This window comes from Macaca fascicularis, chromosome 2 (genome assembly GCF_037993035.2).
Source record: "Macaca fascicularis isolate 582-1 chromosome 2, T2T-MFA8v1.1".
Lineage (NCBI taxonomy): Eukaryota > Metazoa > Chordata > Mammalia > Primates > Cercopithecidae > Macaca > Macaca fascicularis.
This window is the reverse complement of record NC_088376.1, coordinates 114,478,689-114,500,705: the sequence shown is the minus strand read 5'-3', so window position 1 is coordinate 114,500,705 and position 22,017 is coordinate 114,478,689. Positions and strand designations below refer to the sequence as shown.

The 22,017-nt window shown below is 44.0% G+C and overlaps 1 protein-coding gene across 4 annotated transcripts in view; it reads left to right on the top strand.

Moving 5' to 3' along the window:
• The window catches only part of DCAF1 (DDB1 and CUL4 associated factor 1), a 99,909-nt gene that overhangs the window by 12,453 nt on the left and 65,439 nt on the right, over positions 1–22,017 (top strand). For 2 of the 4 annotated variants that reach the window (XM_045384860.3, XM_045384861.3), the window contains 3 exons: positions 2,883–3,000; positions 16,203–16,279; positions 20,329–20,402. In XM_045384860.3, the coding sequence (XP_045240795.1) occupies positions 2,891–3,000; positions 16,203–16,279; positions 20,329–20,402 (261 nt within the window). In that variant the 5' untranslated portion in view covers positions 2,883–2,890. The remainder of the gene's footprint in view (positions 1–2,882; positions 3,001–16,202; positions 16,280–20,328; positions 20,403–22,017) is intronic. The other 2 variants (XM_065540646.2, XM_074032351.1) reach the window with 1 other exon arrangement.

Below are 22,017 nucleotides of genomic sequence, written 5' to 3'. Positions count from 1 at the left end.
AATTGCTTGAACCTGGGAGGTGGAGGTTGCAGTGAGCCAAGATCGTGCCACTGCACTCCAGCCTGGGTGACAGAGCAAGATGCTGTCTCAAAAAAAATAAAATAACAATGTATATATAGTTAGTAGACAGTAAAATATGCAACCTGAGTTTTCTCGGGTTGAAGTCAGAAGTCCATATTAGTCTGTCACACCTACAGCATTTCCTTTTTGTGACTTTGGTTAGAAAGTCTGAAAATGTGGCAGGGTGTGGTGGCTCATGCCTGTTGTTTCAGCACTTTGGGGAGCTGAGGCAGGAGGATCACTTGAGGCCAGGAGTTTGAGACCAGCCTGGGCAATAGTGAGACCCCACCTGAACAAATCATAAAAATAAAAATAAAAATAAGCTGGGCATGGCAGCACATACTGTAATCCCAGCTACTCTGGAGGCTGAGGTGAGAGGATCCCTTGACCCAGGTGGTTGAGGCTGCTGCGGTGAGCTAGGACCGCACTGAGACCCTTAAAAAAAAAAAAAATCTGTCAGACATGGTTTTCATGGCTGTAACCCCAGCACTTTGGGAGGCCGAGGCGGACAGATCATGAGGTCAGGAGATCGAGACCATCCTGGCTAACATGGTGAAACCCTGTCTCTCCTAAAAATACAAAAAATTAGCCGGGTGTGGTGGCACGAGCCTGTAGTCCCAGCTACTCGGGAGGCTGAGGCAGGAAAATGACTTGAACCCAGCAGGTGGAGGTTGCAATGAGCCGAGATTGCACCACTGCGCTCCAGCCTGATGACAGAGCGAAACTCCACCTCAAAACAGAAAAAAAAAAAAAACCAAAAAAAACAAAAAACTTTTTGATTTTGTTCAGTTTTGGGAGTGGGGCAGATATTTTCCTTTGGAGTTATGTGTAACCCAGGTGACGTGAATCACTACTACTGGAATTGCGTCTACTTGATGAAAACACAAATATTATTTACGTTTTACAATGCAGTGCAATAATGCAATGAAATAATGATATCATCTTTTACATGTATTTTATTTGGTTTTATGATAGATATCTTTAGAAGTGTTCATTTTAGATCAGCTAGTAATTCCTTTCTGATGTGAAGCTCTTTTTATGGAATGGTTGCTATTTCTGAGAAGATAACACATTTTGCTTGGCAGAATATGACATTTTGCTTTTAAGGCTACTTTTATAAGGAAGTTGATGCTATAACCTGTCAGATGTTTGCGTCTCATTTATCCCTTTTGGATCCCCTTATAAGCCTCTTGCGTGTGGGTGTCTTATTTGGACCTCCAAAGCCCACCTCAGCTCCCTGCCCTTCTGCATTCCTAGTTTGACCACTCAACCCAACCAACCTTCTCTGCCTCTCTTCCAGCGTCTTCTTTCCAGGAAATCAGCTGTGAGAGAGGTTAGGAAGCTTGAAGGATAAATGAGTTTATAGTGTTCCTTCTCCACTTTCATGCTGGCAATAGGGTCCATTTCATTTATTGGCCTCCTTAAGAATTAACAGAGCTGGGCATGGTGGGTCATGCCTATAATCCCAGCACTTTGGTAGGCTGAGGTGGGCAGATCACCTGAGGTCAGGAGTTCGAGACCAGCCTGACCAACATGGTGAAACCCTGTTTCTACTAAAAATACAAAAATTAGCTGAGCATGGTGGCGCATGCCTGTAATCCTAGCTACTTGGGAGGCCGAGGCAGGAGAATCACTTGAACCCGGGAGGCGGAGGTTGCAGTGAGCCGAGATCATGTCATTGCACTCCAACCTGGGCAATAAGAGCGAAACTCTGTCTCAAAAAAAAAAAAAACAAAAACATAAAACGGAGTTCGAGATTAGCCTGGCCAGTGTGGTAAAACTGCCTGTCTACTAAATATACAAAAATTAGCCAGGTGTGGTGGCGGGCACCTGTAATCCCAGCTATTTGGGAGGCTGAGGCAGGAGAATTGCTTGAACCCAGAAGGTGGAGGTTTCAGTGAGCCAAGATTGTGCCATTGCACTCCAGCCTGGGTGACAGAGTGAGACTCTGTCTCAAAAACAAAAAACAAAACAAAACAAAACAAAACAAAAAAAACCAGGAGTGTGCCGTTTATCTTTGGTAGAACTTCCCTCAAAGAACTAACGATCAAAATATTTTTAGGAATAGTTTTAGCCACATTTTGTACTTAAAAAAATGTAAGCACAAACCTCAGAGATCTAGGCCTCGGATTTTTGTATAACAGGTAGGCATTAGGTAAATCTATTTTTTTTTTCTTTTTGAGACAGTCTTGCTCTGTCGCCCAAGCTGGAGTGCAGTGGTGTGATCTCGGCTCACTGCAATCTCTGCCTCCTAAGTTTAAGTGATTCTCCTGCCTCAGCCTCCCAAGTAGTTGGGATTACAGTCACCTGCCACCACGCCCAGCTAATTTTTGTATTTTTAGTGGAGACAGGTTTTCACCATGTTGGCCAGGCTGGTCCCGAACTCCTGACCTCAGATGATCCACCTGCCCCAGCCTCCCAGAGTGCTGGGATTATAGGCGTGAGCCACCATGCCTGGCAGTAAATGCATTTTTGATGAGGGAAAGGTACCATATCTTTTGTCTGATTTTCAAAGGGGCTCCTCAAAAGGTTAAGAGTCACTGTTTTGATCCAGCTTCTTGCCTCATTTGACAGTTGAAGCTGAGGCTGAGAAAGGTGAAAGTACTTATTCATCATGACTGAATGGGTATCTAGGCTTGATGAGTATCCTGAGTTTTCCGCTGTACCACAAATAAATCCAAAGGTTTCAAGGGGTTAAATTTAAATTTCCCTTTTTAATTATTTCTCTTGCTTTCTCATCCCTTTTCTACCCCTTCTTCACTTTTATTTGCTTGTGTTCACTTATTGGTTGTTTTTTTAATTTTTTTTTTTTGCTTCCTTAGGCAAAGCCATGACTACAGTAGTGGTACATGTGGACTCCAAAGCTGAGCTCACTACCCTGCTGGAGCAGTGGGAAAAGGAACATGGCAGTGGGCAGGACATGGTACCTATCCTTACCAGGTATGAATAATTTTTTTAAAACCTAATTTAATAAAAAACCTCACACAACTCATATGCTAGATTTCTTGATACATACACACACACACACACACACACACACACACACAAGCTAGTTTAAAAGAAGCAAAAATTGGTATGGAGAATAGCATAGGAACATTTTCACCTAGACTGTAAATTCTAAATCAATTTTTTTCTTTCCTCAGATTTAGTCAGATTTCCCTACTTCCTGAAGCTGTTTAATTTTCTTATTTTTTATTTTTGAGACAGAGTTCTGCTCTGTTGCCCAGGCTGGAGTACAATGGCGTGATCTCGGCTCACTGCAACCTCTGCCTCCCGGGTTCAAGCGATTCTCCTGCCTCAGCCTCCCGAGTAGCTGAGATTACAGGCTCCCACCACCATGCCCGGCTAATTTTTCTGTTTTTTAGTAGAGACGGGGTTTCACCATGTTGGTCAGGCTGGTCTTGAACTCCTCACCTTAAGTGATCCACCCACCTTGGACTCCTCCCAAAGTGAGTGCTGGGATTACAGGCATGAGCCGCCGCGCCTGGCCTTTTTTTTTTTTTTTCATAGAGTTTCGCTCTTGTTGCCCAGGCTAGAGTGCAATGGCATGATATCAGCTCACTGCAACCTCCGCCTCCTGGGTTAAAGCGATTCTCCTGCTTCAGCCTCCTGAGTAGCTGGGATTACAGGCTTCTGCCACCACGCCCAGCTAAGTTTTGTATCTTTTTAGTAGAGGCAGGGTTTCACCATGTTGGCCAGGCTGGTCTTGAACTCCTGAGCTCAGGTGATCCACCTACCTTGGCCTGCCAAAGTGCTGGGATTACAGGTGTGAGCCACCATGCCTGGCCTATTTTTAAATTAGAAAAATAAAAATAAAAAAATTTGACTCATTTTGTAACTGTTTGGTGAATGTATCTTTTTTTTTTTGAGACGGAGTGTTGCACTGTCTCCTGGGCTGGAGTGCAGTGGCGCAATCTTGGCTCACTGCAACCTCCGCCTCCCGGGTTCAAGCGATTCTTCTGCCTCAGCCTCCTGAGTAACTGGGATTACAGGTGCGCGCCACCACATCCGGCTAATTTTTTGTATTTTTAGTAGAGACGGGGTTTCACCATGTTGGCCAGCCTGGTTTTGAACTCCTGAGCTCAGGTGATTCACCTGCCTCGGCCTCCCAGAGTGCTGGGATTACAGGTGTGAGCCACCACACTCGTCCTGGTGAATATATCTTTACCTGGCTCTTCTGGCTCCGTTTTTTTGGAGACAGGGTCTCACTCTGTTGCCAGGCTGTAGTGGCATAATCTCAGCTCACTGCAGCCTTGATCTTCTGGGCTCCAGCCATATTCTTACCTCAGACTCCATACTAGATGAGACCACAGGTGTGCACCCCCACACCTGACTAATTTTTAAATTTTTTGTAGAGGGAGGGTCTCCCTGTGTTACCCAGTCTGGTCTTGAACATCTGGGCTCAAGCACTCCTCCTGTCTCAGCCTCCCAAAGTGGTGGGATTACAGGCGAAACCACCGTGCTGGCCTACTTGACTCTTCCACAGATACCTGAAACAGACCATGTCCAAAATTGAGCTTATCATCCTCATTTCTGTGTGCCTTCTCATTTATTCATAACTTAACACTTTTTTTTATTCCCTACTTAGTTTTAAACTAAATGATTTTAAACTGAAAAACTTTTTTTATTTTTTATTTTTTGGGGCGATGGAGTCTCACTCTGTTGCCTAGGCTGGAGTGCAGTGGCACGATATCAGCTCACCACAACCTCCACCTCCCGGGTTCAAGGAATTCTCCCTGCCTCAGCCTCCTGAGTAGCTGGGATTACAGGTGCCTGCCATGATGCCGGCTAATTTTTGTATTTTTAGCAGAGGTGGGGTTTTGCCATGTTGGCCAGGCTGTTCTCAAACTCCTGACCTCAAGCGACCTGATTGCCTCGGCCTCCCAAAGTGCTGGGATTACAGGTGTGAGCCACTATGCCCAGCCTGTTTTTACTTTTATTTTTTTTTTTTGAGACGGAGTCTTGCTCTCTGCCCCAGGCAGTGGTGGGATCTTGGCTCACTGCAACCCCCACCTCCTAGGTTCAAGTGATTCTCCTGCCTCAGCCTTTGGAGTAGCTGGAATTACAGGCATGAGCCACCATGCTCGGCTAATTTTTCTGTATTTTTTTTATTAGAGACAGGGTTTTGCCGTGTTGGCCAGGCTGGTCTTGAACTCCTGACCTCAGGCGATCCGCCCACCTCAGCCTCCCAAAGTGCTGGGATTATAGGAGTGAGCCATTGCGCCTGGCCTTCGTTAGGTATTGCTCATGTGGACTGGCCCATTAAGCAGTGTGCCTTATAAGTTTGTCTCCAGTTTACCTTCTTTTAATACATCCCCTTGCTGAAAGGTTCCTTTTTCTCATACACAAATATGATTTCCCTACCTTCATTCATAGTTCTTCTCTGGCTTCCTTTTTCCTACAGAGTAAAATGTAAAGTTTTTAGGGTGGCCTATGAGGCCATTTATGATGTGGCTTACTTTTATAATATTGTAGTTCTTTCTCTATAAAAAGTAAGAAATCAATGTGTAAAAAGTTGTTTTCACAGCTATGATATTGGGGATGGGATGTTGAGGATTCCCACGTTCCAGTGACCTTCTCCTTAGAAAACCCATGAGCACCTCTACCCAGCCTTTACTTTTCTCTCTTTCTACCTTAACAGATTTTTTTTCAATAAAATTATGTACCACACAGTTATCAAGTACCAGGTAGTGGGTAAATCATTATTTGAGGAGACACCAATAAAAAGACATAGTATCTGCTTTCAAGAATTTTACAGTTTAGTGAGGAACCACGTGAAAAAAAGTTATAGTGTGGTATAATGGTGGAAAATAAAAATACGTACACATGAATGATAGGAGTATCAAAACAAATCAAGGGGTGCTGGGTTGGATGCCTCACACCTGTAATCCCAGCCTGTCATAAATGGCATCACATCATAAATAGCCCCATAGGATGAGAAAAAGAAGGATGGCCTCTTTTTTCTCCCTCATAGTATTAGTCTCTTTCTGTAAGTATTAACATTTTTTTTTTTTTTTTGAGATGAAATCTAGCTCTGTTGCCCAGGCTGGAGTGCAGTGGCACAGTCTCGGCTCACTGCAACCTCCGCCTCCTGGGTTCAAGCAATTCTCCTGCCTCAGCCTCCCGAGTTGCTGGGATTACAGGCGCCCACCACCACACCCAGCTTATTTTTGTATTTTCAGTAGAGATGGGGTTTCACTGTGTTGGCCAGGCGGGTTGGCCAGGCTGGTCTTGAACTCCTGACCTCATAATCTGCCCGCCTTGGCCTCCCAAAGTGCTGGGATTACAAGCGTGAACTACTGTACCCGGCTGGATTAACATATTTTTTAATGTCTATGTGCCTTTACACTTGGTATTTCTTTGGCCTGAAATGCCTTTCCTTGGCATGTCTGCATGGCAGGCCTAGTCCTTACAAGAAGTAGTTCAAGAATCATGTCTGTAAAACCTTCACTGACTGACTTCCATAGGTAGGTTTGGGCTCCCCATCATTAAACAAAAAACTTTTTTTTTTTTTTTTTTTTTTTTTTAGTGACAGAGTCTCACTATGTCACCCAGGATGAAGTGCACTGGTGTGATTATAGCTCACTGCTAAATTTTTATTTTTTAATTTTTTTGCGGGAGACAGGGTTTCACTATGTTGCTTAGGCTGTTCTCAAACTCCTCACTTCAAACGTTCCTTCTACATTGTCTCCCAAAGTGCTGGGATTACAGGTGTGAACCACCATACCGGCCACCACTTTGTTTTAATACTCCTATCATTCATATGTATGTATTTTAATTTTCACCCATTATGCCACATTGTACTATGTGTGTGTGTGTGTGTGTGTGTGTGTGTGTGTATATATATATTTTTTTTTTTTTTTGAGACAGAATCTCACTCTGTCACCTGGGCTGGAGTGCAGTGGCGCGATCTTGGCTTACTGCAAGCTCTGCCTCCTGGATTCACACCATTCTCCTGCCTCAGCTGCCCGAGTAGCTGGGACTACAGGTGCCCGCCACCATGCCTGGCTAATTTTTTATATTTTTTAGTAAAGACGGGGTCTCAGGTTTCACCGTGTTAGCCAGGATGGTTTCAATCTCTTGACCTTGTGGTCCTCCTGCCTCAGCCTCCCAAAGCGCTGGGATTATAGGCATGAGCCACCGCACCCAGCTATAATTGTTTTTTTACACGTCTCTTCACTAAATTGTAAGCTTCTTGAAGGCAGAGACTATGTCCTTTTTTTTTTTGTTTTTTTTGTTTTTGAGACAGGATCTCCCTCTGTTGCCCAGGCTGGAGTTTAGTGGTGTGATTTCGGGTCACTGCAACCTCAACTTCCTGGGCTTAGTTGATTCTCCCATCTGAGCTTCTTGAGTGGCTGTGACTACAGGCACACACCACCCTGCCTGGCTAATTTTTTGTATTTTTAGAAGAGATAGGTTTCATTATGTTGCCCAGGCTGGTCTTGAACACCTGGACTCAAGCAATCCACCTGCCTCGGCCTCCCAAAGTGCTGAGATTATAGGCGTGAGCCACCATGCCTGGCCTACGACTATGTCTTTTTATTGGTGTCTCCTCAAATGATGATTTGTCCACTGCCTGGGATATGTAGGTATATATGTATGGTATATAATTTTATTTAATAAATGTGTCAAGATGGAGAAAAAGTGAAAAGTAAAGGCTGGGGAGGGGTGCTCATGGGTTTTCTAAGGGGAAGGTCACTGGAATGTGGGGATCCTTAACGTCTCATCTTCAATACCATAGCTGTTAAAAAATTGTTTTGTTTGTGCAGTGATCTCTTACTTTTTATGGAGAACTATGATATTATGAAAGTTTAAATGGGGATAAATGCATTGTTCCTAATTGCTTTTAATACATAGGGAACATGTGAGAATACCGCGTTTCTTTAAGGAACAGGATTATTGCTGACTGGTGGAAACTGGATTTTAATTGGTAGAGGCATTGGAGATTAAGAAAGTTAGGCCAGGTGTAGTGGTTTATGCCTCTAATGCCAGCACTTTGGAAGGCTGAGGTAGGAGGATCGCTTGAGGCCACAAGTTAAAGACCAGCTTGGGCAACATAGTAAGACCCCGTCTTAATTTAAAAAACAAAACAAAAAAAGAATAATTAAACACCAGCTATTAAACAAGATACTTGAAATGCAGCCACAGTGAGTTAGAGAATCTAAATATTGTGCTGTTAACATGTGTATAATTGATGTAACTGTGAAAGGAGGAGAGTGTTGTTAATGAAGATGGTTATGTGGATTCATTCACTTGTTCAAGAAATATTCTTTTTTTTTTTTTTTTTGAGACGGAGTCTCGCTCTGTAGCCCAGGCTGGAGTGCAGTGGCCGGATCTCAGCTCACTGCAAACTCCGCCTCCCGGGTTCACGCCATTCTCCGGCCTCAGCCTCCCGAGTAGCTGGGACTACAGGCGCTGCCACCTCGCCCGGCTATTTTTTGTATTTCTTAGTAGAGACGGGGTTTCACCGTGTTAGCCAGGATGGTCTCGATCTCCTGACCTCGTGATCCGCCCATCTCAGCCTCCCAAAGTGCTGGAATTACAGGCTTGAGCCACCGCGCCTGGCCAAGAAATATTCTTTGAGCACTTATACTAAAAGTACTTAATGTTTTATTTTCAACATTATTTTACATTATCATATTTTATCCTCAACTTTTTCAATATGCTATGCTCTTCAGCAATGCAAAACCTAAAATTTGTTTGGACAGAGGGGTACTGTCCTCAAGGAGATAACTACCTGGGAAGCAACTAAGACTAACAGAGGCCTGGCATGGTGGTTCATACTTGTTATCCTAGCAGTTTGGGAGGCCAAGGCAGGTGAATTGCTTGAGCCCAGGAGCTCAAAACCAGCCTGCCCAACATGGTGAGACTCTTGTCTCTACAAAAAATGCAAAAATTAGCCAGGCGTGGTGGCACGTGCCTGTAGTCTCAGCTACTCAGGAGGCTGAGGTAGGAGGATTGCTTGAGCCAGGTAGGTCGAGGCTGCAGTGAGCTGAGATTGTGCCACTACACTCCAGCCTGGGCAACAGAGACTCTTCTCAGTAACAACAACAACAAAAACTGACAGATAAGGAACAATGCATAGTAGCACAAAATAGTATATAATGATGAAGTGCCAAGTCAGGCAGTATGGTGGTTTGTGTGTGTTTGTGTGTGTGTATATATATATATATAAAAAACACACCTACTGGAATGGAAAGGTTTATAAATATTAAAGGGGTTATCAGAATGGAAAGAAAATGAGTGAATCGGTTCATTCCACTCAACAAATATTTGAGGACATTGTTTTGGTGTCAGAACTGTAAGAGGCACTTATCTGAACTTCCCCTTCCTCATTTGTCCCTCAAAGTATCTCTGAAAGATACATCATTAAATGATAGACTTTCTCAGATTTACTTGCAAAAAACTGCATAGTGAGGCAGTGGAAACTTAGGTTAGAATCCTGGGTTTTGACTCCAATTCCAATGTTTTTTTTTTTCCCCAAGGCTGGAGTACAGTGTTGTACTCACTGCAGTCTCAACCTCCTGGACTCAAGTGATCTTCCCACCTCAGCCCTCTGAGTGGCTGGGGCACATGTTACCATGCTCCACTAATTTTTTTTTTTTTTTTTGTAGATACGGGATTTTGCCAGGTTGCCCAGGCTGGTCAGTTTATTTTATTTTAATCGCGGGGCAACTTCCCTCCTTCACCAAATTGTGGGTCTGTTTACTGGGTATTTTCTGAAATAGTTTTAGGGTTTTGTTTTTTGTTTTCTTCCCTCATCTGGCTGCAGGTTTGCGTGTTTTAGTGTATTCCAGGAAGAGCAAATGAATTTTAGGCCTGGCTGCTTTTTTATTGACCATTATTTTTATGATCTTTTGACAGTTTCGTAAGAACAATGTATGTCATTTTGTAACCTGAATCATCCTTTTATTAGTTTTTGACTTGATTCTGCTGAAAGAGGCTGGCTTTGGGCCAAGCTATGTGAGTGGGCTTTTTTTAAAAAAATTTTTTAAATTTTTTTTTTTTTTTTTTTTGAGATGGAGTCTCACTCTGTCGCCCAGGCTGGAGTGCAGTGGTGTTATCTTGGCTTACTGCAACTTCTGCCTCCCAGGTGCAAGCAGTTCTCCTGCCTCAGTCTCCCGAGTAGCTGGGATTACAGGCACCTACCTCCACACCTGGCTAATTTTTTGTATTTTTTTAATAGAGGTGGGATTTCACCACGTTGGCCAGGCTGGTCTTGTTTTTGAGACAGAGTCTGCTCTGTCACCCAGGCTGGAGTGCAGTGGTGTGATCTCAGCTCACTGTAAGCTCCACCTCCCGAGTTCACGCTATTCTGCCTCAGCCTCCTCAGTAGCTGGGATTACAGGCGCCCGCCAACACGCCTGGCTAATTTTTTTGTGTTTTTAGTAGAGACAGGGTTTCACCATGTTAGCCAGGATGGTCTTGATCTCCTGACCTCATGGTCCGCCCGCCTCTGCCTCCCAAAGTGCTGGGATTACTGCTGGCATGAGTCACTGTGCCCAGCCGTTTTTTTTTTTTGAGATGTAATTTATATACTGTAAAGTACTCTGCTAGATGGATTTTTTTTTTGTAAGACCATTATCAAGATTGAGTTATAGTAGAACTTGAGTACCAGATTGCACCCTCCTGCCTCATCCCAGTCAGTAGCTACCCTAAATTAACTGTTTTTCCTATTTTTGATTCTCAGTTTTTTGTTTGTTTTGAGATGGAGTCTCACTCTGTCACCCAGGCTGGAGTGCAGTGGCTTGATCTTGGCTCACTGCAATCTCTGCCTCCCTGGCTCAAGTGAGTCTCCTGCCTCAGCCTCCTGAGTAACTGGCATTATAGGTGCCCACCACCATGCCTGGCTAATTTTCATATTTTAGTAGAGATGGGTTTTACCCTGTTGGCCAGGCTGGTCTTGACCTCCTGACCTCAAGTGACCCACCTGCTTCAGCCTCCCAAAGTGCTGGGATTATAGGTGTGAGCCACTGTGCCTGGCCCAATTCCCAGTTTTTATAATGCCAATTACTCTTGGAAAATGAGAAGAGAAGACTAAACAGAAGGAAAAACCCCCACAATTAACACCTGAAGAGCTCTTACTTGTCAGGTTTTGTTCTAATTAACTTAAACCCAGGGAAACTCTAATGTAGACTATTAGCTTGAGGCACAGAGAGGTTACATAATTTACCCAGAGTGTCTCACACTGTGGAAGAGCTCAGATTTGAACCCTGAATATCTGGCTCCAAAAGTCACTTTTACTATTTTTTTGGAGACATGGTGCAGCAATTTTTCTTCTTATTTTTTTTTTTATTTATTTTTTGAGACGGAGTCTCCCTCTGTTGCCTGGGCTGGCATACAATGGCACAATCTCGGCTCACTGCAAGCTCCGCCTCCCGGGTTCACGCCGTTCTCCTGCTTCAGCTTCCCAAGTAGCTGGGACTACAGGTGCCTGCCACCACGCCTGGCTATTTTTTTGTATTTTTAGTAGAGTTGGGGTTTCACCATGTTAGCCAGAATGGTCTCGATCTCCTGACCTCGTGATCCTCCTGCCTCGGCCTCTCAAAGTGCTGGGATTACAGGCATGAGCCACCGCTCCCCGCCCTGGAGTGCAGCAGTTTTATCATAGCTCACTGCAGCCTTGAATTCCTGGGCTCAAGCCATCTTCCAGTCTCAGTCTCCTGAGTAGCAGGGACTATAGGATGTGTTGCCACCATGCCTGGCTAATTTTTAAATTTTTAGAGGAGATGGGGGGATTTCCCTATATTGCCCAGGCTGGTCTCTTAACTCCTTACTTCTAGTGATTTTCCCGCCTTGGCCTCCCAAAGTGCTGGGATTATAGGCATGAGCTACTGTGTCTGGCCCAGAGGCCATATTTTTAACTTCTCTGCTATATTGCTTAGTTTCAACTGAGGATACTAGTAGATCTTTTTGTTTTTTTTTTCTTTTTTGATACTAGTAGATCTTACAATATATAATTCTAAATATATTTAGTGAAGCTGAGGTGGAAGTATTGCTTGAGTCCAGGAGTTCAAGACCAGCCTGGGCAACATAGCAAGATACTGTCTATATAAAAAATTAAAAAAAATAGCCAGGTATAAGGGCAGGCACAGTGGCTCACACCTGTAATCACAGCACTTTGGGGAGCTGAGGCAGGTGGATCATGAGGTTAGGAGTTTGAGACCGCCTGACCAACATGGTGAAACCTCATTTCTACTAAAAATACAAAAACTAGCTGGGCGTGGTGGTGTGTACCTGTAACCCCAGCTACTCAGGAGGCTAAGGTAGGAGAATCGCTTGAACCTGGGAGGCGGAGGTTGCAGTGAGCCAAGATTGCGCCACTGCACTACAGCCTGGGCGACAGAGCGAGACTCCGTCTCAAAAAAAAAAAAAAAAAACACCCAGGTATGCTTATGCACACCTGTAGTCCCACCTACTTGGGAAGCTGACGCAGGAGGATTGTTTAAGCTCAGGAGTTTGAGGCTGCAGTGAGGTATGATTGTGCCACTGTGCCACTGTAGTCCAGCCTGAGAGACAGTGAAACCCTGTCTCTTAAAAAATAAAAAAGTAAAAACCATCACCAACAAAAAAAATATGTACACATACATTATTTTGTGTGATTGCCCTTTGTGTCAAAGAGAGGTTTCAGAGTTTAGAAGGAAAGGAAGAAAAAGCAGAAATACTTCTGAAGCTTGATTAGAGTGGACCAGTAATTTTTGCAGAGAGTTTAACTCTTTATTTATTTTTTTGAGACAGAGTTTTACTCTTGTTGGCCAGGCTGGAGTGCGATGGCATGATCTTGGCTCACTTCAACCTCCGCCTCCCGAGTTTAAGCGATTCTCCTGCCTCAGCCTCCCGAATAGCTGAATTTACAGGCATGCACCACCATGCTTGGCTAATTTTTTTATTTTTAGTGGAGATGAGGTTTCTCCATCTTGCTCAGGCTGATCTCAAACTCCCGACCTCAGGTGATCAGCCCGCCTCGGCTCCCAAAGTGCTGGGATTATAGGCGTGAGCCACCACACCAGCCAAGAAAGTTTAACTCTTAAGACTAGAAAGGGCTGGGCTCACACCTATAATCCTAGCACTTTGGGAAACCAAGACGGGCGGATCACCTGAGGTCAGGAGTTTGAGATCAGCCTGACTAACATGGCAAAACCCTGTCTCTACTAAAAAAAAAAAAAATAATACAGAAATTAGCTGGGCGTGGTGGCACATGTGTGTAATCCTAGCTACTTGGGAGTCTGAGGCAGAAGAATCGCTTGAACTCGGGAGGTGGAGGTTTCAGTGAGTCGACATCATGCCATTGCACTCCAGCCTGGGTGACAGAGCGAGACTCCATCTCAAAAAAAAAAAAAAAAAAAAAAAAGACTAGCAAGGCTGGGTGTGGCAGCTGAACGCCTGTAATCCCAGAACTTTGGTAGGCCAAGGTGGGCTTGAGCCCAGGAGTTTGAGTCAGCCTGGGGAGCAAATTCCCCATCTACAAAAAATTTTTAAAGTTAGCTGGGCATGGTGGTGTGCCTGTAGTCCCAGTTATTCGGGAGCCTGAGGTGGGAGGATCACTTGAGGCTTCAGTGAGCCATGAGTCGTGCTGCTGCACTGCAGCCTGAGCAACTGAGTGACACCCCGTTTTTTTTTTTTTGGTTTTTGGTTTGTTTTTTTGAGAGAATCTCATTCTGTCACCCATGCTAGACCTTGTTTCTTTAAAAAAAAAAAAAAAAAGACTAGAAAGTATGGTGTCCTGGAAATAAGCACATAGGAGAGTTTGACATAGGACAGAGCATGTTAGATGGAGAGTATGATAGTCTTGTATTGGCTTGTCATTGTAATACAGTGTCAGTCTTAGGACACTCAAATAGTAATTTTTCTTGTTTTTTTTTTTTATTTAAGATGGAGTTTCGCTCTTGCTTCCCAAGCTGGAGTACAATGGAGTGCAACCTCTGCCTCCTGGGTTCAAGCGATTCTCCTGCCTCAGCCTCCTGAGTAGCTGGGATTACAGGCATGTGCCACCATGCCCTGTTAATTTTGTATTTTTAGTAGAGATGGGGTTTCTCCATGTTGGTCAGGCTGGTCTCGAACTCCTGACCTCAGGTGATCCACCCACTTTGGCCTCCCAAAGTGTTGGTATTACAGGTGTGAGCCACTGTGTCCAGCCATTTTTCTTGCTTTATAAATAATTCATGAATAGCCAGGCGCAGTGGCTCACACCTGTAATCCCAGCACTTTAGGAGGCTGAGGCGGGCAGATCACCTGAGGTCAGGAGTTCGAGACCAGCCTGACCAACATGGAGAAACCCCATCTTTACTAACAATACAAAAATTAGCCGGGCATGGTGGCACATGCCTGTAATCCCAGCTACTCAAGAGGCTGAGGCAGGAGAATCGCTTGAACCCGGGAGGCAGAGGTCGTGGTGAGCTGAGATAGCACCATTGCCTGGGCAACAAGAGTGAAACTCCATCTCAAAAAAAAAAAAAAAAAGACTGCATGAATAAAATAGAACTTTTCATATGTTCAGCAATATGGATGACTCTCAGAACATGCTATGTGAAAGTCAGATGTAAAAAGATTATATATGGTTCAATTTATGTGAAAGTCTGGAACAAGCCAGACACAGTGTTGCGTGTCTGTAGACCCAGCTACTTGGGAGGCTGAGGCAGGAGGATTGCTTGAGGCCAAGAGTTTGAAGCTGTAGTGTGCTATGTTTATGCTTGTAAATAGCCACTATATTCCAGCCTGGGCAACATAGGAAGACCCCATCTCTACAAGAAAAAAAAGAAAAAAAATTCTGGATCAGGCAGAACTCACCTGCAGTGAGAGAAAGCAGATGTATGGTTACTTGGGGCAGGGGTGGAGGCTTAGATGGTGGGAAGAATGTTACAAGCTGAGGTAATAGCACTGTAACCCTGAATAGGAGTGAAATTGGGCTCTTTGAAGAACAGTGACTGAAGCTTAATGCGGGGGGGTGGGGATGAGTGGAAGAAATGGTCAGGAAGCAGCAGGCAGAAGCCAGATAATTGCAGGCCATAGTAGTACTTGGATTTAATTCAGGGTATTGTGGTAAGTCATTGGAAGTTGGAGAATGAATTGCGTCAGGTCAGACATGGAAGCGAGAAGCAAGGAGACTGGTAAAGAGACCATTGGAAGTAATCCAGGCACTTGATGATGGTGGTCTGGATGAGGATAGGAGTGGTAAAGAGTTAGAGAAGTGATGTGAGTCAGGAAATACCTTGTAGTAGAGCTAATAGAAATTGTTGTGGGAGAGGGAGTAGAAAAGGAAGTTTTTTTTTTTTTTTTTTGATACGGAGTTTTGCTCTTGTTGCCTGGAGTGCAATGGCGCGATCTCAGCTCACCGCAACCTCCGCCTCTTGGGTTCAAGCGATTCTCCTGCCTCGGCCTCCTGAGTAGCTGGGATTACAGGCATGTGCCACCATGCCCAGCTAATTTTGTATTTTTAGTAGAGACGGGATTTCTCCATGTTGTTCAGGCTGGTCTCGAACTCCCAACCTCAGGTGATCCTTCTGCCTTGGCCTCCCAAAGTGCTGAGATTACAGGTGTGAGCCATCGTGCCTGGCAGGAAAAGGAAGATTTTAAAGATGACTCCTAGGTTTTTGGTTTCTGAGGTGAAGGTAATGTTATTTTTTGAGGCAGGGAAAGTTTATATAAGAATGAGTTTTGGGGGCGGGGTGTGGTAGCTCACGCCTGTCATCCCAGCACTTTGGGAGGCCGAGGCGAGCAGATCACGAATTCAGGAGATTGAGACCATCCTGGCTAACATGGTGAAACCCCGTCTCTACTAAAAATACAAAAAATTAGCTGGACGTGGTGGCGGGTGCCTGTAGTCCCAGCTATGCAGGATGCTGAGGCAGGAGAATGGTGTGAACCCGGGAGGCAGAGCTTGCAGTGAGCCAAGATCACACCACTGCACTCCAGCCTGGGTGACAGAGCGAGACTCCATCAAAAAAAAAAAAAAAAAAAAAGAATGAGTTTGGGAGAAGAAACTTTTATGAGATAATTGCTTAGATTTCGGTGTACGTCAGAAGAAATAGCCTTTTTCTAACTTTGGTTTTATTTTCTACCTTGACTGTCGAATTGACTGTTGTAGGAGGTGGTGCATTTTTTTATGCTTGTCCAGAGTTGACTTCTTGTTCCCTTTGTGCTAGGATGTCTCAATTGATTGAAAAAGAAACTGAAGAGTATCGTAAAGGGGATCCAGACCCATTTGATGATCGACATCCTGGTAAGACTTGTGCTCCTAAGTGTGGGTCTTTTTTTTCTCTTTTTTTTCTTTTAAGACACTTTTATTAAAGCAAGAGTCTTGGCCGGGCGCGGTGGCTCAAGCCTGTAATCCCAGCACTTTGGGAGGCCGAGGCGGGTGGATCACGAGGTCAGGAGATCGAGACTATCCTGGCTAACACGGTGAAACCCCGTCTCTACTAAAAATACAAAAAACTAGCCGGGCGTGGTGGCGGCGCCTGTGGTCCCAGCTACTTGGGAGGCTGAGGCAGGAGAATGGCGTGAACCCGGGAGGCGGAGCTTGCAGTGAGCCGAGATCACGCCTCTGCACTCCAGCCTGGGAGACACAGCGAGACTCCATCTCAAAAAAAAAAAAAAAAAAAAAAAAAAAAAAGCAAGAGTCTTTTTTTTTCTTTTTTAAAAAAGAAAAATTGCTTATGGGAATATTTTTGAGTTGCAATAGCATCTTCTGTGGTAAGTTTTAAGACCTTTTATTTGTTAAAATGTTGCTCAAGGTGGAACCAGTGAGGAGAAATAAATTTCTGGAAAAAATTGGAAATATTTTTGGTATTTGCCGATTAAATATCACTTAACTAACCTAAAGGAACAAAAGTAGGTGTACTTTAGTTAACTCGGTTGGTATGATGACAAAGAATTAAAAAGAAAAATTGGTCTTCCTTTCGGACTTTTTCCTTTTTGGAGACGGATACTCACTCTGTTGCCCAGGTTGCAGTGCAGTGGCATGATCATAGCTCACTGCAGCCTGGATCTCCTGGCTCAAACTGTCCTCCCACTTCAAGCCTCTTGAGTAGCTGCGACTACAGGCATGTACCATCATGCCTGGCTGATTTTTATTTTTTATTTGTTTGTAGAGATGGGGTCTTGCTTTGCTGCCCAAGTTGGTCTCGAACTCCTGGATGCAAGCTGTCCTCCTGCCTGGGCTTCCCAAAGTGCTGGGATTATAGGCTTGAGCTACTGTGCCCAGCCAACTTTTTTAAACCATAAAAGCAAAAGATGTTCTTCTCTGTGCCTTCATCTTTCTAATAATAGTTATCCTTTTAATAATTATCCTTTTACTGTTGGAGAAATATAGTTGAGAAAACATTCAGTGTCCTGCTTTTAGTTAGGAAGTTGGTATTTGGAACCTTGACGTTTATGTCTGCTTTGGTGTCTTGAGAACTAAAGTGTGCCTTCTCGTGTTAATTTGGTTTTATTTTGGGCTTATTTATTTATTTATTTTTTGAGATGGCGCCTTGCTCTGTCGCCCAGCCTGGAGTGCAGTGGCACAATCTTGGCTCACTGCAACCACGGCTTCTTGGGTTCAAGCAATTTTTGTGCCTCAGTGTTCCAAGTAGCTGGGATTACAAGCATGCACCACCACAGTCAGCTAATTTTTGCATTTTTAATAGAGAAGGGGTTTCACCATGTTGGCCAAGCTGGTCTTGAACTCCTGACTCAAGTGATCTACCTGCCTCCGCCTCCCAAAGTGCTGGGATTACAGGCGTGAGCCACTGAGCCTGACCAATTTTGGGCTAATTTAATTAAGGCCATGATAGCACCTGCTTTGGTATGGAATTTGCTACTGTGGTACAGAATTATGAGGGACTTGAGACTGCCATTTTATGTTTACTATAAAGTAGATCACCAGTAGGCAAAGCTGAAGTCATTCATGGGCCCATAGTGCATATAAGCTCTATAGCCTGAAGCAGTCCTTTCTGGAGAGGAGTCTGAAATTTTGGCCTGGTGCAGTGGCTCACGCCTGTAATCCCAGCATTTTGGGAGGCCGAGGCAGGAAGATCACCTGAGGTCAGGAGTTCGCGACCAGCCTGACCAACATGGAGAAAACCCGTCTCTACTAAATATACAAAATTAGCCAGGCATAGTGGTGCATGCCTGTAATCCCAGCTACTCAGGAGGCTGAGGCAGGAGAATTTCTTGAACCCAGGAGGCAGAGGTTGTGGTGAGCCGAGATCGCTCCATTGAACTCCAGCCTGGGCAACAAGAGCAAAACTCTGTCTCAAAAAAAAAAAAAAAGAAAATTTGTGTGTGGAAAGAGAGTGTGAATGAGTGGGAGTTATAAAAATAAGAACATTGTATATTCACCTGAATGTTCCAGGGTTTACTGCTATTTCTTATACTTTTGTTCTCACATGTAAGCTAGGCATTTCAGATTGAGAGTCTAGTTGCTTATGTGATGTTATCTGCTGTTCTTGTCCTGGACATCCCTACTTGTGACTACAGAGGAATAGTCACGATTTAACCCACATCTTCAGTAACTCAAATCAGAGCATGAAGAAGAAAGTGAATGTGAAATCAGAAATTAAGTTAATGCATAGGATTATGAAAAGCATTAAAAGATAGATGATCATGCTGAGTGTCATTGCCTGGAGATGGATTAAATGGCAATGAGGAAGAAAGGAGAGACAGAAAGATATGCCATTTTTCAGTAAAGCTTAAAAAGCAATTTTTTACTAACTGTTAATGTTAAGCAATATTTGTCAGTGGCATTATCTCTTTCATTAAAAATAAGGATTTCAGTTTCATGATTTATAAACAGCTAACATTACGTAATGTATGATCTTTTTTGTTTTGGTGGTGCTTTTCTCTAATGTTTCTTTTTGTGAATTACTTTGAGATACTAATTAACAGCTTGGTAAAAACATCAGCAGCTCACATCTTGTCTTCATCCTCTATTGTATGTTTTGACTAAATTTACCTCTCTAAATGCTCTGAAAGGAAATGAAATAAATTAGAGGTTTCTGCTTTAAAAGCAAACCAGGCTGTGCGCAATGACTTATACCTGTAATCCCAGCACTTTGGGAGACTGAGGCGGGCAGATCACCTGAGGTCAGGAGTTCGAGACTAGCCTGGCCAACATGGTGAAACCCCGACTCTACTAAAAATACAAAAATTAGCCGGGCGTGGTGGCAGGCACTTGTAATCCTAGCTACTTGGGAGGCTGAGGCAGGAGAATTGCTTGAATTTAGGAGGTGGAGGTTGCAGTGAGCCAAGATTGAGCTGCTGTACTCCAGCCTTGGCGACAGAGCAAGACTCCGTCTCAAAAATCCAACAACAACAAACCGTAATTCTCCCTTCCATCAACAAATTCTTCTGTCATTAGGCTATGCATTGAGTTGATCCTAGGCCCCTGGCCTCCTTTCTTTCCACAAGAGCTAGGAAGTTAAGATGGCCAAGGTTACTGTATCTTTAGGGTTAGTGATTGCTTGGTGGAATTCACCCCCGTCACCTTGACCCAGGGTGTCCTTACATGTTTGAGGATGCATCTCTGTTGCTATTGTCATTGTAGTAGAAGGAGAGGTTGGACTTGGAGCCTGTTTTCTTCAGGCCACCCATGGTTAGAAGCATGCTTCCTACCTTTTTATGGATGGGAAGTCAGAAGTTTTCTCTCTCTTAGGTTTCTTTATGATTCTTTTGTAGACCTTGTGTACTCTTGGTGATGCTGATCTGGATCTAGTACTTGTTTAATTCAGCAGTGCTGTATAGGCAGTATGCTAGGAGATGGGAAGGCTAGAGAGCAGTGTCTCAGGTTTTTACATTGTTATTTTTAAAGCATATTTCTTTTTTTCTTTTTTCTTTTTTTCCAGACAGAGTCTTGCTCTGTCACCCAGGCTGGATTGCAGTGGTGTAATCTCGGCTCACTGCAACCTCCACCTCCTAGGTTCAAGCAATTCTCCTGCCTCAGCCTCCTGAGTAGATGGGATTACAGGTGCCCGCCACTGCACCTGGCTAATTTTTGTATTTTTACTAGAGATGGGATTTCACCATGTTGGCCAGGCTGGTCTCAAACTCCTGACCTTGTGATCTGCCCGCCTCGGCCTCCCAAAGTGCTGGGATTACAGGCATGAGCCACCACACCCAGCCTAAAGCATGTTTCTTATGTAATCTAGTTTAGCACAATAATCTTTTGTTTCTGATTATTTTTGCTGGCATTTTATTAGTTTTTGTAACAACCCAGGTGCCTTTCCAGAGGTCTAAGTTGCTTGACTGGGGTGACTTACTCATTCCTTTGTTCCTCCCCTCTTCTCTTGGTAGGTCGAGCTGATCCAGAGTGTATGCTGGGCCACTTGCTGAGAATACTCTTCAAGAATGATGATTTCATGAATGCAGTAGGTTTGCTTCTTACTTTTCTCCAGCAATTACCACCTGTAGATTTTGTATCTTTATTGTTTTTTCATGAATAGTTTGCTTTCTCCTAAGGCCTTGACAAAGTTGGGAGTAGAGTTTTTTGCCAAAGTCCTGGTTGTGGCCATAATGCTTTCTCTTTGATATGTACTTTGATATTGGTGAGGCCTCCCAAGGTATCTACGCTCATTCTTGGGCAAAATGATTTTGAATTTGAGAGTATAGGGGCCCTCTTGAGTTTTTTAATGGAAAAATAAGAGTGATGCATACAGCATGCTTCTGCACTGACACTGTGGGGTATGCATTGGGCATGCAGAGGGGGATAGAAAGGTGCTTTCTCTCTATCTTGAGGGGCATGTGAGGAGTAAATGAGAATATACGTATTTTACTCAGCTCCTGAACATAGTAATTGCTCAACAAATTGTGGCTGATAGTTTTGTTTTTGGAGGTGGGATGCCATGATGTTTGAGAACGTGGGCTTTGGGAGTCCATGTTTTGGATTTAAATCCAGCTCCATATTTCACTGACAGACTTAAGTCCCTTCAAGCTTTATTTTCTCCCCGCCTTCTTTTTCTTTTCTTCCTTTAGAGACAGGGTCTGGCTCTGTCACTCAGGCTGGAATGCAATGGCACAGTCTTGGCTCACTGCAACCTCTGCCTTCTGGGCTCAGGCGATTCTCCTGCCTCAGCCTCCCGAGTAGCTAGGACCACAGGTGCCTGCCAACCACACCTGGTTTATTTTTTTGTATGTTTAGTAGAGATGGGCTTTCACCATGTTGGCCAGGCTGATCTTGAACTCCTGACCTCAAGTGATCCACCCACCTTGGCCTCCCAAAGTGCTGGGATTACAGACGTGAACCACTGCGCCCCGCCGCAGCCTTATTTTTCTAGTCTATAAAATGGAGTTAATAGCATTTAAAACCTTTTTGGTAATCCTTGAGTGAAATTAAGCATGAAGGTGCTTGGCAGAGAGCCAGGCACATGATGAAGGCCGAATAGGTATTAGCTATTATTATCATTTATTTATTTACTTATTTATTTTTTGAGACAGAGTTTCACTTTTGTTACCCAGGCTGGAGTACAGTGGCGTGATCTCGGCTCACTGCAACCTCTGCCTCCCGGGTTTCAAGTAATTCTTCTGACTCAGCCTCCTGAGTAGCTGGGACTACAGGCATGCACCAGCATACCCGGCTAATTTTTGTATTTTTGGTAGAGACGGGGTTTCTCCATGTTGGTCAGGCTGTTCTCAAACTCCTGACCTTGGGTGATCCACCTGCCTTGGCCTGCCAAAGTGCTGGGATTACAGGCATGAGCCACTGTACCCAGCCAGTGTTAGCTATTATTATCTGTATTATGTTGACTCCTAGATTTATTTCTGTATCACCAATGTGTCTTTCTTAGTTTCAGATCACTTCCAACTGCCTTCTAGACATTTCCTTCTGGGTATCTCCCATATACACCTTGAATTTTACGTATCTAACCCCGTTTGCTCCATAATTTATTTCTCTTGTTCTCTAGTTCAGTAATGATGTCCTTGTCTAGTCAGCTAGAAAGCATCCTTTACGCCTCCAAACTCTCTTATACAGTGGATTTACAGATG